The 16306-nt window shown below is 50.9% G+C and overlaps 2 protein-coding genes across 8 annotated transcripts in view; both read left to right on the top strand.

The window, feature by feature from the left end:
- THADA (THADA armadillo repeat containing) overlaps window positions 1-1942 on the top strand; it is a 170012-nt gene extending 168070 nt beyond the window's left edge. For all 7 annotated transcript variants that reach the window (XM_054193736.1, XM_054193734.1, XM_054193740.1 and 4 more), the window contains 2 exons: window positions 233-399; window positions 1592-1942. In XM_054193736.1, the coding sequence (XP_054049711.1) occupies window positions 233-399; window positions 1592-1930 (506 nt within the window). In that variant the 3' untranslated portion in view covers window positions 1931-1942. The remainder of the gene's footprint in view (window positions 1-232; window positions 400-1591) is intronic.
- Window positions 1943-2525: 583 nt separating this feature from the next.
- On the top strand, window positions 2526-10384 carry ZFP36L2 (ZFP36 ring finger protein like 2). The gene is made up of 3 exons (XM_054194710.1): window positions 2526-2702; window positions 6441-7271; window positions 7857-10384. The coding sequence occupies exons 1-3, from the start codon at window positions 2526-2528 to the stop codon at window positions 9282-9284; spliced, it is 2436 nt and encodes an 811-aa protein (XP_054050685.1). The 3' UTR covers window positions 9285-10384.
- The last annotated feature ends 5922 nt before the right edge of the window (window positions 10385-16306 follow it).

Here is a 16306-nt window from a genome sequence, read left to right as displayed (position 1 = left end):
AATATTAAGCATCAGCATTTTCAGTTGCTTCATATATTATTTTGGAATTGAGAAAAGGCCCCAAGTGACACCGAAGTAAACATTCATCTAACTTATTTGCAGTATAATTCATCATTCTAAATGTGTTTGTGTAAATTCAGCATCTGTTTTCAAGAAATAATTTTTGTGCTGATTTTATTTGAAAATGTTTGTGGTCTTGCTATGTGTTGTAACACATATTTCCTCTCAACAGAGTTTGCACTTAGGATAGTGAATGCTCCGATGGCCTTGGATTTAGCGTTTGGCGTACTGTGTGAGCAGCTCCAGCGGTGGGGGGAGATCCGTGCTGGTGTACTGATCCTGCTGGAGTGGCTGCTGGGAGACAGCAATCTGAAAGAAGACTCGGAGACTTCAGCTACGGTAATTTTAATAACCGTTGCCTATTTCATGTTGGGATCGCTACATTTCTGCAGTCCTGTGCAATAGAATGAAGTATCTCATCTGTTGAAGCCTGATGACCGCTATTCCAGTATTAATTGATTTATAATTAAAAAAAAAAAAAAAAATCCACAGGGACAATATTTAGAATAAATAAATAGTTTGATGGCTGTTTCCTGGCAGCATCAGCATAAAATTAAAAAGACCAACAAGCAAACATTGAAATAAACCAACAATTACTTAACAAATCATTGCTGACTGAAACATTTTGAGGCTGTAAATAATTGCATTCAGTATCATTGCAGATGATGGCTTGCCTTGAATTTAAACTGCTGCCGTGGGTGTCAGGCACATCTGGCATTCAAGAACGGTGTTCTCCCAACTGCTGGCTTTTCCAGAGGTGTCACTTCAACATTTGGTAACTTTGCACCACCTTCCATGTGACTGGTTCTGGATAGCCCATGAAACAGCCTCGCTCACATCAGTCATTGTCTTCAGAAGGATTATTTACTTAAAGAAAACCTTTGCCACACTGGTTCTGAAGAACCTAATGCTGTGTAATACACTGTGCTCTCTTTGTCTTGAAAAGACTGTAAAAGTCAAAATAATGCTGAAAGGTAAACCAGAAGGAGCAGGAGCAGCTACATCTTTGAGAAGTTTGTTGACAATTAATATGACCTATGAAATATATTATGAATCTTTTCTTAAGCCTGTGGTTTAGGTATGCCTTTCTGATGTTTCACCGACTGATAGAATTTTCCTTTTCTATTTAATCCACTCAAAAGGCTCCATGATATAGCAAATTACCATACCAGTTACAGAGAGGTCTCTGTGAAATATAAGACAGTTTCAACAGGGGAAGGCAAGCACATGTTAAGGATTAGGACTACTATTTACTTCCACTGTTTTCTAAGAGTTATACCATAACTGCCTGATTTTTGAAGGTAAAATTTCTTTGGCTAAGTAGGAAAATTTTTAATTGTGTTTTTCCAAACCTTTGAAAAATGATGTATATGAATATTATTTTTTTTTTTTGCTATAAAGAAGCTGTTGTGTAACAGCCTTTATTCTCACTCTTTCTCTGTATATCTTCTTTCATATACTTAATAATTTTCTCACTATTATCAAGACCACAAGTCATTTTCTAATCGCTGTTGTTTTTCTTTTTGTTAAGGAAGAAGATGATTACCTGTTTGATAAAGGGGAAGTGAATTTTTGGGCAGAGGAGTTGACTCATGTCAGCCAACTCAGTAAGCACCTTTTACTGCTTATATCAATGACTCATCTAACTTTACCAGATCACAGAGAACTTAATCGACTATCAAGAATAGCACTGGACCAAGCCCAGCTTGTTGGACACCTTCTTAGAGAGCTACCTCCAACTCCAGAATTTTCCAAAACTACAGAATTCACAAGATTAGCTATTCAAAATGAGAGAATATCAGTCTGCCTTAAAATATTAAATCTGCTGAAGTCTGACGATACTTGCAAAAATGAAAATCTGGACAAGTAAAGTATTAGGAGTTCATCCTCAGGGAGCTGCACACATTTTACTAAATGGGCAGGGGGTCTGAATTCTAGTGATGTTCAAGGAATAAGGGATTGATGTAATGACTCCAGTAAACCTGCAACAAACTGTTCAGTATTCAGCCTAAACCCACATTTTTTTTTGTATATGAATCTGTTGATTATTTTTTTCTCAGATGTGCTGTGGGAGACTGTTCCTTTTAAATGCATTTGTTAATTTCATTCAGCTGAGCATGGTTTATTATAGCTACTGTAGGAAGTAAAGCAGCTAAACCTAATATTTTCCATTCATCCAGGTGCAGGCCACCTGTAGTTGTGTTACGTTTTATCCTGGGTTTTTACCTCCTGTATTTTAATACCAAGGAAACATTGATTTTATTTTTTTTTTGTCTCCTTTCAAGATGTAGAATGGTAATTATTAAATTACTATGGTATTTTTTTATTTTAAGTGTTTCTAAAAGAAAAGAAACAAACCTTGGCTTCTTTGTCCATGACAATCTTTAGACTACATTTTAAACTTTAACTGCATTTCCCTCTGGAGGAAGGCAAGGATTCTCACTGGTAATAACCTTGGTAGTAACATGGAAATAGCATTAGTTAGACTTCTGCATGCCTCTTTTTTTCCTGTAACTCAAATAACTCCTTTTAATAAAATGGCTCTAAAAGGAAGACTGCTGCATTCAAAACAGAGCAGCTATTCCACTGCAAACAAAACAGTTTCATCTTTACTTCAAAACACCTTCCTCTGGAAGCAGCCCTAGAAAGCAAGGCCCTCCTTGGTGGAATGAGGTCCCCCGACGTGTACCCAGAGCGATCTTAGTGCTGCAGCGCTGACTCTTGGGTGGGAGATGCTGAACCTTGGTGCCACAGCTCTGGCTTTCCTTGGGAGATGCTGGATCTTGGTGCCACGGCACTGGCTCTCCTTGGGACATGCTGGATCTGGTGCTGTAGCGCTGGCTCTCGGGAGGGAGATGCTGAACCTTGGTGCCACAGCTCTGGCTTTCCTTGGGAGATGCTGGATCTGGTGCCGCAGCGCTGGCTCTCAGGAGGGAGCTGCTGCTGTCACCGTCCGTCGGGTGAGGTGGCTCTGGGGAGGGGGACACACCGCATGCCCAACAGCCTGCCTGCTGGAAGCACAAAAAGGTTTGTTGTCCTTTGCAAATGTATTTTTCTGGGATCTTAAGTTGGTTTCCAATATGAAAATGAGACAACGAAAATAACTAGTTACTTTAAAAGGCGACGTTACCTTCCTTGGGGCTGACAGGGCCTCGCGGGGCGCAGCCAAAACAAAGACCTGTTGTTATTCCAGCCGCCTTGGGAGGGGAACGTGCCCGATAAACGGCTCTTCGCTTTCAGCCCCGACGCGTCGTTGTGCGTGGGCGCGGTTCGGCCGTCCATCCTGATGAGGATACCGGTAATTAGCCGCCCTCCCGCGGCCGGCGCTCGGCCTCTTGCGGCGCAGGCCCAGCAGGTGGCGCTGCTGCACCGCCCGACGCGCGCGCCCAGCCCGCGCTCGCGCCGCCTCAGTGGCGGGGCTCGGGCCTAGCCCTGACGGGGGCCGGGCTATCTCAGCCGGGGTAGGGGCTAGCCCACACGGGGGCCGGCTTAACCTCGCCGGCGTCCGGCCTAGTCCGGCTGGGGTCGGGGCTAGGACAGTCAGGGCCTGGCTTAACCTCACTAGGGTCCGGCCTAGCCCTGCCGGGGTCTAGCTTGACCTCAGCAGCGTCTGGCCTAGCCCTGACGGGGTCCGGCTTAGCCTCGCCAGGGTCTGGTTTAACCTCTCCAGGGCAAGGCACAGGCCCACGCCACTCGCAGTAAGCTGGGGGCTGCGGTGCCTGCGCTCCCCGCTTCTTGAGTTTAAATAAGAATCTGCTGTAAAGCAGGATAAGCTTCCGAATTAGGCTAGGTGAACATCTGAAAACCGCGCAAGACAAAGTCGCTGCTAAAAGAAATAATAATTTAGTAGCAAAAGTTTCAGTATTTTCTGTAAGTCTCCAGGATTCGGGGTTACTTAAAGTCTCACGTTTCATTGTGAATTACTTATTTAATAGGCGAAAGGGAAATGTTAGAATCTGAGATGAAAAGGTGTCTCACAGAACGCGCGTTACCCAGCTTAACAAGCCACGCTGTGAGCTGGGCTAAAAATTAATTTGTTCGCATCTGTTTTGAGCTCCTGGGGAAAGAACAGCCCAGATTATGTCTGGAAGCCACTCTTAAAAATAGTCAGGACCTGTACAATTAATTAACAGCTGCCGGTTTTACCACACCTTGCCAGCATTTTTGAACTAGTGTAGCAACAGCCTTTTAGTCGAAAACAAACAGAACTTTGTATAGTATTGAAATTGCAGTACGGTTGTGTGGCCTTGCTCGTGTCGGTGGTTAGCGTAAGACTCTCTAGTAACATTGGCAATTGTTTTATTGGCCAGAATTTAAAGTGTGTATGCTTATATATTATCAACAAATGGATAAATGCAGATGTGTAACAGCATAGCAGTAGATCCACGGCGACCATAAAACTGAAGTAACTTTGTGAAGCCTTGAGGACCTCGTTAATCAGTAAACTGAACAGCTCGAAAACTCGGTCTTCCTTATCATGGTTTTAGAATGCAACTGAGGCCTCTGTCATCCCGCCTTAGTTTATAGAGAGCAAATAAAATAAAAAAAATTGCATCGGCACACATCCATTTCACCACACACTGCTGCTGACTGTGGTTACTGTATAACCACTCCATCGAGAACCTTTAAACCCTGAGCAGCAATTGCAGAAAAAGATCTTACACCGGAGTACTTATCTGCCCTGTGTTCGATCAAAGTCAACTTATCACAGTGTCCCTCCAAATGATGGTGACACGCTGCTCCCTGCATGATTATCATCATCAACCACCGTTTACTCAGTTCACCAGCGGGCAGGACCCGCGCTGAAGGTGATGTTTCCATCACAGGGATGTTTGGGGAGGAGGAAGAGTTCGGTCTGGGGTCAGCAGGGGAGCGAATCCGGGTGGGCCGGGGCGGAGGCGCTGGGGAAGGATGCCCGGTGATGGGAAACGATGCCGCTTATGGCGCGAATCCCCCTTGGTCCCGCTTTCAGGTGGCTTCCCCTCGGAGGGCAGCGCCCTGCTGCTGGCTGGGGAGCCCCAACCCTTCGGCAGGGCTGGAAGAGGGAGAAGGGGGAGGAATTGACTTCTGGACCCTCCCGCCAAGGGAGGCTGCCCCGCTGCCGGCGGTGCGGGCACTAGGGGGTGGCAGATCCCCGCGCCGCCATCCTGTCCCGTCCCGTCCCGTCCCGTCCCGTCCCGTCCCGTCCCCTCCCCGGGGGAGGGACGGGCTGGAAGCGGGGCCGGCTGCGCCGCTTCCAACAGCGCCCGGCGAGCGGGGGACTTGCCCAAGAGAAGTAACGGGACGGGGGAAGAAACGAGGTCGGGGGTTTTACCCTCCAGCCCGCCTCTTCCCCGGGCGGTTTGTTTATTTTTTGCGATCGCTGTTGCCAAGCTCAGCCCTAACTTCGCAGCCCCGGCTTCTTCCTGCGGGAGTGGGACGGACCGCAGGCGGTCCCCGGGAGGGGCGGGAGGTGCAGCCGAGCTCCCAGTGCCCCCAGGCTGAGGGGGACTGCGTCCGGCGGGTCCCGCCTGCTGCCCCCCCCGTAGCCCCGGGGGAGGAGGAACCAAATGGGAGCGTGAGCCGCATGGCGGCGGAGGGGACGAGTGTGAAAACCCGATGCGAAGTGCTCTAACAACCTCACCACCAACCCCCGCCTCCATTGCTCTCCTTTGCAAATACGTTGGGAAGCGGGGGGCGGCTGCTGACGTGGTCAGGTTTGCACCCTCGGATTCCCAGGGCCCGACGTCCCGGCTCGGAAGCTAGAAAGGATCAAACGCCTCTGCTGGATTCAGCGGCAATAAAACTTTACACGCCCGTCCGTTTTCCCCTTCCCATTTGTCCCGGGGCTGATCAAACGCGGGGCTGGGGGAGCCAAGGACGGACGGACACACACGGAGGGAGCGGGGGGTGCAGAGCCGCCGCCTCCGTCGCCTTTCCCACCTCGTTTTTGGGCAGCCTTATTGCCGCGGGGAGGGTTGCGGGGGGGTGGTGACCAGGGTGTTTTGCACGGCGCTTCCCGCCCCGCCTCGGACGGCAGCCCCGCTCCCGGACCGGGGAAGTAGCCCCGCCGCCAGGGACCGGCCTCTGCCTTCGTGCCGCACCCCCCCGCCCCGGTCCCCGGAGGCGGCGGGAGGGCTCCCGGGGGCGGCGGCGGGGTTGGGCGAGCGGCTGGCGCAGCCCGGCGGGTCACAGGACCTTGGCGGGGGGTGAGGCGTGGGGAGTGCGCGTGGGAGGGAGGCGTGGGAGGGGTGCGGGACCGGTGCTGGGGGGTCGCGTATCACCCCGGCCGGTGCAGGGTTAAGGCCGTTTCTCCTCTGCGCCTGCCCGCCAACCCCTCCCGCACTCCAAACAGAAAGAAAAACACGATTTTAAAAAAACCCGAACTCCCCAAAAGAAAGGGGGGGAAGCGGCGGCCCGTGCCCAGCCGCCGTCCCGCCGGGGCAGAGCGGGCCCGACCTTTTGTTTCAAATCAATTACGTGGCAAAAGTTTATTTTCGGTGGGGCGGGAGGAAGAGGAGAGGTGTCCCCGCCGCGGCCGCGCCTCTCCCCCAGCACTGCGCGCCCGCCTCCGCTCGGCGGCAGCCGCCGCCCGCCCGGGGAGGCTGCCCCGGCGGCTGCGCGGCCAGTTCCCGGCCGGGGGAGGGGGGGGCAGCGACCGCGGGAGCGCCGGTAATTTGGGAGAGGGACGCGAAAAAGAGCGCTTGTCACGGACCGAGCCCCCTACGGCGCCGCGCTGCTCTGCCCCGGCCGGTTCCGCGCCGGCAGCGGCGGCTGCGCTGCTCCCTCCGTCCCGCCCGGGGGACAGCGGGGGCCGAGGGCGGGCAGCGCGGCGGGGCGGCCGTTGGGTCCCGTGGGGCGGCCGGGCCGGGGAGGTGCGGGGCGGTCCCGCCGGGCGGGGCGGGGCGGGCGGAGCAGGTCCCGCCCCCGCGGTCCGCCGCGGCGGCGTTTATATGGGGGCGGCGCGGGGCACCGCGGAGTTCCCGCAGTTCGCTCGCTGCTGTGCAGCCGCCGTCGCCGCCTCGGCCCGGCACCCGCCGTCCCGCCGGGAAGGAGACGGGGACTATTTCGGATCTCAAGCAAACGGCCCCCTCCTATCTAGTCGTGGCTTTTCCAAACCCTCCGAGGAGAGCGGGATCTTTCGGTCCTTCCTGTATTTCCGACCATTACAGGATCTAGAAATGTCGACGACACTATTATCTGCCTTCTACGACATTGACTTCTTGTGCAAGGTAGGCAGCACAGCGCAGTGACCCGGGCTGCCAGCGCCGGCTACGCAGGACGGCGCTGCGGGACCGCTCGCCCCGGGGAACGGTCGCCGGGCCCCGGCGGGGGCGGGAGGCCAGTGCCCGCCCGCCCGGGACACGGGGATGGCGGCTGGCGGGTGTGCGCCTGACAGCTGGCCGGGCGGAGGCACGGCACGGCGGGGCGGCTGATGCAAGGCTGCGGTGCGCGGAGCGGCTGCGCCCTCCCTGCGCGGCTCTGGGGGTGGGAGCTGTAGGTTGTGGAGTTGTGGAAGGGCCGGGCCGAGCCGGTCTGCAGCGTGTTGCGTTGCCCAGGGGGAACTTCTTGAAAAAGTTGTGCAAGGAGGGCAGTCTACAAGGGGCGGGGGGGAGGGGGGTGGCTCCCTCGGCTCTGCCCCGGCACAGCGCACCCCGTTTTCGGGGCCGGTTGGGCGGCGCGTACCCGGCCCCGACCCCCGCGGTGCGGCGGGAGCGGTGTCGGTGGGCTGGCGGTCACCCTGCAACACCCTCTCTTCTCTCCCGCTCCCTGTCTCCCCCGCCCCCTTCCTCCCTTCCCTCCCCCCGCCCCGGCAGACGGAGAAGTCTCTGACCAACCTCAGCAGCATGCTGGACAAGAAGGCCGTGGGGACCCCGGTGACCCCCCCTAGCTCCAGCTTCGCGCCGGGCTTCCTGCGGCGGCACTCGACCAGCAACCTGCCGGCGCTGGCCGGCGGCTCCAAGTTCCCCAGCCCCACCGGCTCGAGCTCTTCCTCCACCTCCTCTTCCTCCTCCTCCTCCTCCTCGTTCGGCAGCCTGAAGGAGACGGGCTCCGGCGGAGGCGGCGGCGGCAGCAGCAGCCCCACGGCCCTGCTCAACAAGGAGAACAAGTTCCGGGACCGCTCCTTCAGCGAGAACGGCGAGCGCAGCCAGCACCTCATGCAGCAGCTCCAGCAGCAGCAGCAGGCGGCGGCCGGCAAAGGGGGCGGCTCCGGCGGCGGCGGGGCCCCCATCAACTCGACGCGCTACAAGACGGAGCTGTGCCGCCCCTTCGAGGAGAGCGGCGCCTGCAAGTACGGCGAGAAGTGCCAGTTCGCCCACGGCTTCCACGAGCTGCGCAGCCTCACCCGCCACCCCAAGTACAAGACCGAGCTCTGCCGCACCTTCCACACCATCGGCTTCTGCCCCTACGGCCCCCGCTGCCACTTCATCCACAACGCCGACGAGCGCCGCCCGGCGCCCGGCGGGGGCACGGCCGCCCCCCCAGCCGCCGCCGCCACCGCGGCGGGTCCCCACCACCACCCGCACCACCCGCCCCCGCACGCCGCCGGCAGCACCGGCGACCTCCGCGCCTTCGCCCCCCGCGACCACCCGCTGGGGGGCGGCGGCGGCGGCTTCGGGCACCCCCGCGGCGGCGGCGGCGAGCGGCCCAAGCTGCACCACAGCCTGAGCTTCTCCGGCTTCTCCGCCCACCATCATCACCACCACCACCACCCGCACCCCCACGCCCCGCCGCCGCCCCCGCCGCCCGGCGGCCGCCTGGACGCCGCCCTGCTGGAGAGCCCCGGCGGGTCGCGCACGCCGCCGCCCCCCGCCTCCTCCTACTGCGAGGAGCTGCTCTCGCCGCCCTGCGCCAACAACGCCTTCGCCTTCTCCGGGCAGGAGCTGGGCAGCCTCATCGCCCCCCTCGCCCTCCACACGCAGAACTTCGCCGCTGCCGCCGCCGCGGCCGCCGCCGCCGCCGCCTACTACCGCTGCCAGCAGCAGCCGCCGCCGCCGCCTCCCCCCGGGGGGGGCTGCCCGCCGCCCCCCGCCTCGCCGCCCTTCAGCTTCCAGCCCCTCCGCCGCCTCTCCGAGTCGCCCGTCTTCGACGCGCCGCCCAGCCCGCCGGACTCCCTCTCCGACCGGGAGAGCTACCTGAGCGGCTCCCTCAGCTCCGGCTCCCTCAGCGGCTCCGAGTCGCCCAGCCTGGACTCGGGTCGCCGCCTGCCCATCTTCAGTCGCCTCTCCATCTCCGACGACTAGGGGGGGCCGGGGGGGGGGGGCCGCCGCCCAGCAAGTAAGTTGCCGAGCGAAGAAAGTGAATCCTTTTCTTCTTGTTTGTTTTTTTTTTATATATATATATATATATATCTTATCTATATATACACCGAGAGCTGAACAAAGCAAAAAACAAAAAAAGCATTTTTGCAAAAGGGCAAATGACACGAACTGAACAAACCTATTTTTATAGAGAGACCTTGGAAGAAGGGGATTTTCCTTTCGGGTTTTTTTTTTTGTTGTTGTTATTCTTTGGAGACAAGTTATGATATGCACCAGCAGCAGCCATTCCATCCGTGTTCGAAAACAAACACACAAAAAAAAGAAAAAAGCATTAGAAAAAGACGCCACCAGAAAGCAACAAACAATCCGGGGAGCCTGAGTCCTGCCTGCCCGGCTCCTCCAAACCTGCAGACACACACACAACACACAGACACAAAAAAAAGTTACAAACTAGTTTGTCTTTCAATCCAGTTCAGATAAAAACACAGAACATACTAAACCTATAAGCTTTTTTTTTAAAAAAAAAAAAAGAAAAAAAAAAAAGAAAAATCCAACATCCTGCCAAGAATATGCCTTGATAACAACCTTCTTTTTTTATATATCTATATATTATTATTATAACAAATGCTAAAACCTTCATTCCAAAGTTTAATATTGGTTCCATTGCCACCACTTAGTGGATGTTTGGCTTAGAACAATTCTTTTTTGTTGTTGCTTTATTTGGAAGCACTCAACTGAGTTTAGTTTGTAATTGTTGGAGAATAACTGCTGATTTTTTTTTAAATTTTTTTTTTTTAGCTGTTTGAGTTGATTGCATGAATGAGTCACTGCACACAACTCAATATGAAACTATTTAACTTATTTATTATCTTGTGAAAAGTATACATTGGTAATTTGTTCATACTGTATTTATCGGGTATGATGAAAAGCAATAGATATATATTCTTTTATTATGTTTAAATTATGATTGCCATTATTAATCGGCGAAATGTGGAGTGTGTTCTTTTCACAGTAATATATGCCTTTTTGTAACTTCACTTGGTTATTTTATTGTAAATGAGTAAAATTCTTAATTTAAGAGATTGTATGTAATATTTATTTCATTAATTTCTTTCCTTGTTTACGTAAATCTGAAAGATTGCATGGTTTCTTTATAGAAATCGGTCTCGATGCTGTGGAAGTAGTTTGAGGAATTTCTATGGGGTTTTTTTTAGAATGTAAATGGTTGTAGCCCGTCCGAGTTGAAAAACGAGAAAAAAAGAAAACAAAAAAAAAAAAGACTGACTTACCAATCGGACTTCAAAGTGGCAAATCTAATTCAGACGTGTTTAAAGTAACCAAAAAGTATTTGTTGTTGCCTAACTCCACCAATCACACTGTGATATAGTCTCAAAGTATGTAGCAATAATTGGGGGTCCCAGTGTTATATCTCACAGTGCCTTCTTGAGGGTCCATGCTTGCCTTAAATATCTCTCAACCAAATAAGTATTTTTCTTAATGCTTGAGATAATTTGAATGTAGGGATGGGTTTTAACTACAGAGCAAAATTTTGCCACTCTTTATTTTCTAAGAATGGAGGCCATCTTTGGATCTGAAACTTTATATGCAGTACCTGAACATACCTTGTTTAATTGAATTCCAAAACTTGTAATTTTGGGTTTTTTTTTCCTTGTGTAGAAAGGCGGGAGTTTTACAAAACTTTCCTGGACGGTGGATGAATGAGCAGTAGCTTAGTTTTGTTTGTACATAGGTACAGATTGAGCACTATGTACTCTTTGGACTACTTTAACAGAAGTATGTTTTGAATGTAACTAAAGGATAAGTCGAGTTGTAATATATTTTTCGGGAGTCAGTTCACTACAAATTGTGTGAGACTGTAAACTTTGTACTGTAAATGTTTTGTAGTTCTCCCAATAAAATTTTTTTGGAAAAAAAAAAAAATTAGCAAAGCACAGTAACCCTTCAGACTGTCGAAGCCCGGTCTGCCAGGCAGCCAGTATTTCTTGCTGAACGCCACCCCCAACCCCCCCCCAGTCACAAATACGTCTAGCTACAGATTAACCAGTTTGCACCGCAGCTCCAGTTCACTCCTGCAGCAATCACTGGTCAGCGGCCAAAGCTAATAAACGCTTCCAGAAAGTTCGGGAGTACTAGCGTTAGCAGTGTACTGTATCCTACTTTTTTATTATTATTATTTTATATATTTTTTTTTTTTAAAGGGTGAAGGATGAAACCTTTGATGCTTGTAGCTCAAACAGCTGGAGTGGAAAAATCTAGTAATGGCATTTATCAATGGCATGGCTTGTGGGGCTGGGTGAGGGTGCCATTAGTCTTCCCGGCTGGTGCGGGGTAAGGAGGAAATGGCAGTTTGGGTAATAAAAAGGCATAATTAAGGTTTACCCTGTGTCCCAAAAGCTTTGTTCCTCTTCACTCGCAGGAATGCGGACTTCTGCCTCAACGCTCCCATCACCCAGCCGAGGGCATATCGCTGTTAATCAGGCTAGCATTAAATGTGTTAATCAGTTTTCAGGGCTGGGGTTTTAAACAAATTACTTTTCTGAGAGTATATTTATATAACAAAATACTTGGCAGCCTGGGGACTGCGTTCATTAGTACTGGAGGAATTTTCGCTAATAACTCCACAGTTTGTCCCTTACTCTAATCGGTCCCTTAAACGTTTAAGTCATGATTTCTACTGGTTTCTGTGTTCTTTTGTCATACTAATAATAAATGTTAACGTTATGGCATCCCTGCGCTGCCTGGACTGTCACAGCCCTTGCTATAAATACAAGGTAGAATGTAATACCAGTGCCATATGTTTGTGTAACAAACCTTGGACTGACTCTCAGTTTAAAATTAAAACAAACGTAAGCAATGTATGACAACACAGCCCAGCTTCAGCAATTGCCTTTTTTTTTTTTTTTTTTTTTTTTTTTTTATGGATCAGTTTGACGTTTTGGCTCAGAGTTGCTCCGTTCGATTCCTAAACTTAATTTCTGAAGAAACTTCTTTTTGGTGCTGCCTGCATAATGGCACCGAGCACGCCCAGCTCCTTGCCCGGTGTGTGTGAGGTCCGGTGTCTGTGAGGAGGAGGTGTTTGGCCGGTGTTCTGTGGGGACAGAGAGCAGCTGGTGGTTTGACCCGTGTGTAAAGCTGGTGTCTTAACTCACTTTTGGGATTTTGAAACTAATTGTCCGACTAAAACTGCGTTAATTAGGAGTGCGTGTCTCATTTAGTTTCAGCTTCTCTTTCTTCCTTCCAGAGGTATGTTTTTCACTTCTCTCCCTTGCCAGCTCTTCCCCTGAGCCTGCCTTTTCCTTGCCACAGTAGATAAGGACCTTATTTATTGCTATATTTCACTTCTCCAGGACAGCTGTGCTCCATCAGCGCAGCGCTTTCATCTTCCCTGCCGTTTTCTGTTGGTTGAGCAGGATCTCGGTGAGGGTGCCGGGCTTGGCTTTGGTGTCTCCCGGCTGGAAGAAGAACCCTGGAAGCTTTCTTCTTCTTCACGGCAGCTGCCCCATGTGAAGCACAACCGCGCCGGTGTCGACGCCAGCGTTTTCTGTCTCAGAAAGGCTGCCAGGACGGGATGGGTGGCAGCCCACTGCTGTCTCCCAGCGGGCTGGTGGCATGCCGGTACGTGGGGAGAGTGGGGCCTGGGCCGCCCTCAGCACTGCTCCAACCTGAGTGATGCTCTGGGGCCGCCCGCCCCGCGCCCTGGTTTGTTTCCATCCTTGCAAAACAGTCTGCAGCGGCGTTACGTGCCGCTGTTGGGAAAAATGACAAGTCCTTGAACTGGGAAGATAAGTGTCTGTTTCTTGTGCTGCACAATCAAGTGTTAACCTTTGAACTGGTGACTTGTGTTGTTGATTTAAGCGAATATTCTCTTGCTTTCATTTCAAAATTCAGCAAAGCACGTAAAGCTGGTCAGGGCATTCAGAAATTTCCTGCTACCTTGCAATAAATGGATAAACCCTGCATAAAAATAAACTGTTTTTCTTCAAGAGCTTTGGGTCGAGAAGGAAGTTTAAGGTCTCTGCTATTGCCCTTTGGAAATGGGGTATTTTTCGCAATAGTTGGGACACTTAACATGACTTTGAGGATCTGGAAAATGGGGATTTTACTCATTGTTGGTTAGGACTGAGTCTTGCATGCTTTCTTCAGTTGATAATCTGAAAGAAACTGCACCAAGGACTTAAACTCGTAGAAAGAGATGCATAGATCTTGAAATAGGAATTGATGTAACGTGGCTTGGTGTGATCATTAAGGGGTTTTCAAATGTATTGAATCAGCATGATTTTTTACTCCCTAGCCCTCTCAGTTTCTTGGGGGCATTTTTATTTGTTTGGGTTTTCTTGGTTTGCCTTCTTTGGGTAGAGCGGGTGTGCTCTAACTCCGGTGCTTTTGCTTTCTCTGGGCTTTGGGGTTTGCTGCTCCCTGACGCAAGTTAAACCCCATTCAGCACGCAGCTGAAGGGAGTGCGCACCACCAAAAATACTCCCAGCAGGGCACCACGAAGCACAGGAATCCTGCGCTTCCCTTGGTGCATCCCGGTTGAAGCATGAGCTGGTTTCGCTGAACCCCCCGATTTACCCCCAGTTCAGGTGTGGAAGCTGGAATTGCAGCACGGTCTGCGTTGGGCTCACGGCCAGCGGAGGAGCTGGGAGGCTACCGGCTCCTCTCTCTGCTGTATTTGCTGAATGCAGGACGCAGCAAACCAGTGCCTCAGTGGTTAAATACATCGACAGGGGATGAGCCCTTTTCCAGAATTTCATTTAAATGTCCAATACGACTCTTAACATTACTTTGAAAAAGAAATCATCGCCCTCCTCCCATTTTCTGCCCCCACGTCATCCCATCCCAATTAGGTGTGCTGCATGGATTATTTATTTTTTTAAAGGATCCATCTGACAACCTCATTTTCAAAGGAGGTCCAGGACTTCATTTTTGTTTATGATCGAGCTGTACTTCTATTTTTTCATTTGGCTAGTATAGCATTAAAGCTAAGGGACTTGTACTATATATTTTTGATTGTGTGGGCTGTCTTTTCTTGCTGACCTTGAGTGTGACTCTTACCTGACAGAGCTTCAGGCGGTGGCGCTCCGTCATTGATAAGACAGGACATTTCAGGTTTTGCCTGCTGAGCCTACAGACCTTGGCAGCACATTAGCTCTGGAAACTGAAACTTCACTTTCTGACCCTTCAGCTTAAACTCATGTTCCCCAGTGGTTTAAGGCGAAGGCACTGGGCTTCCCACTTTGTTGCATCTGAAGTATAGTTACATCGTCCTTTCTGCCAACCCTGCAGCTGGTTGGTACCTGCCCAGAGAGGGGCAGGAATATCCTGAATGACCACGGCCAGACCCGTAAGCGCTCATCTGCCGAAGAAGTAAGTGGAAGGTTGGGATGAAAATGATGTGCTCGAGGTGATGTAGCAGGTTGCCTCCACGAGAAGAGAGCAGTTTCTCCGCTCGGCTCCTCCCTGGCCCTTCCTGACCCGCTCCCCGAGCCGGTTCGGGTCGCTGATCCGGCAGGGCACCCCGGCACCCTGCTCCCAGCTTGCTCCACGTGGCTGGGGGCGGGTGCTTGGTCCACTGCCACCAGAAGGTCTACTCACCCCTCAGCCTGCTCTGGCGCTCGACACATCTGCCCTGGGGGTTGATGCATTTTATTAACCAGGCAAAAAGGAAAAAAAAATATGGTATTTTCTGCTGGTTTAGGGTTGAAACAGATCAGCAAGGAGTCTGCCGAGTTTCAGAGCTGGTGTGAGGGAGGAGGAGGTAGAGCCCCACATCCAGGAGAGGAGGCAGGAGCGTCGGGATGGAGGACAAGGGACCTCCCTAGCCAGCTGCTGGACTGGCTTATCCCTCCTGGGTGGGTTTTGCTTAGTTTGAGGAAACTGTTTCCTCCACAGTTCCTTGGGAAATTCTTGGTACGCCCGTTTCAAAACTGCTTTTCTGTATTGGTGATTATAAATGACACGTGGACCTTGAGTATTTCTTGTGCCATTTGAAAAGATACTGACGTTTAAGGGAAGGCTCAAATCAAAATAGGGCTTGATGAATGTATCCCTGAGTAGTTATTTTGTCTGGTTTACTGGAAATCAAATAAAGGTTGTGTGGCAAAGCTCTGCATCTCCTGAGAAGTTCTGAACGTGAAAGGGAACGCTTGTTATCAGTTGGCATAGATTTAGCAGGTTGTGTAATTTTTGCAGCATTTGTTCTGAAGAACATTGGTTTACATGTCTAATCCTTTATTAATATTAAGAATTTAACATTGGGAGAGGAGGGTGGAGGAATGAGATGCCTCCCTTGAGGTCTAGAGGACTTTGTCTCTAAAAAGAGGGGTTTTTTCTCAAAGCTTAGTCAAACAGATATGAGTCATTTCATCTCTCCTTTGAAAGAGGTATAATGGGTATGTTAATGGAGGCATTTTGGGGTGAACCCCCCCCAAATTGGCATTCCTGAGGAAAGCAGGTGAAATTACCCTGACAAATCTCTCTGTTGCTGAAGAGGGATAGATGACATCTGCTGAGTAATTTCTATTCTGTACACCATCTGAGAAGGAAATACAGGGTAATTTAAACCCCCTTTTTTCTACCATGGCTAATAACATAAACAGGGAGCTGGATATGCTGAAATCTAAATACAAGGGTCCTATATCAACGGATTATTACCTTATCTTTTCTGAATGACGTTTACTTGAATACCTGGAATCGTAATAGCTACTCAAGATAAGAAATGGAGGGAAATTCAATAACAGTAAGAGGCCTGGTAACTTATGAGATCTTGATTAGCCTTCAGCTGCGCCTAAATGTTGGAAAAGGATTCCCTGTACTGTATGCAAAGGGAGATGGAGAGCTGTACAAAAACCACTCCCTCGCTGCAGAGAAGCACTAACAACTGTGGTTTGTGATTGTTAAGGCTTTATTGCATCCACATACATACTTGAACCTTCTGACTCTTCCACGGGTGACCATTTTTTGCCCTAATTTTTAATTACTTT

Source organism: Rissa tridactyla, chromosome 3 (genome assembly GCF_028500815.1).
Source record: "Rissa tridactyla isolate bRisTri1 chromosome 3, bRisTri1.patW.cur.20221130, whole genome shotgun sequence".
NCBI lineage: Eukaryota > Metazoa > Chordata > Aves > Charadriiformes > Laridae > Rissa > Rissa tridactyla.
This window is presented reverse-complemented; position numbering and strand designations above follow the sequence as displayed.

What these genes read in the sequence shown, in the direction of transcription:
- ZFP36L2 (XM_054194710.1), top strand. Translation starts at nt 2,526, where the DNA reads ATGGAAATAGCATTAGTTAGACTTCTGCATGCCTCTTTTTTTCCTGTA. An exon ending in CCTTCCTCTGGAAGCAGCCC is followed by an intron (nt 2,703 to 6,440) that starts TAGAAAGCAAGG and finishes CCCAAAAGAAAG; the next exon opens with GGGGGGAAGCGGCGGCCCGT. An exon ending in ACATTGACTTCTTGTGCAAG is followed by an intron (nt 7,272 to 7,856) that starts GTAGGCAGCACA and finishes CCGCCCCGGCAG; the next exon opens with ACGGAGAAGTCTCTGACCAA.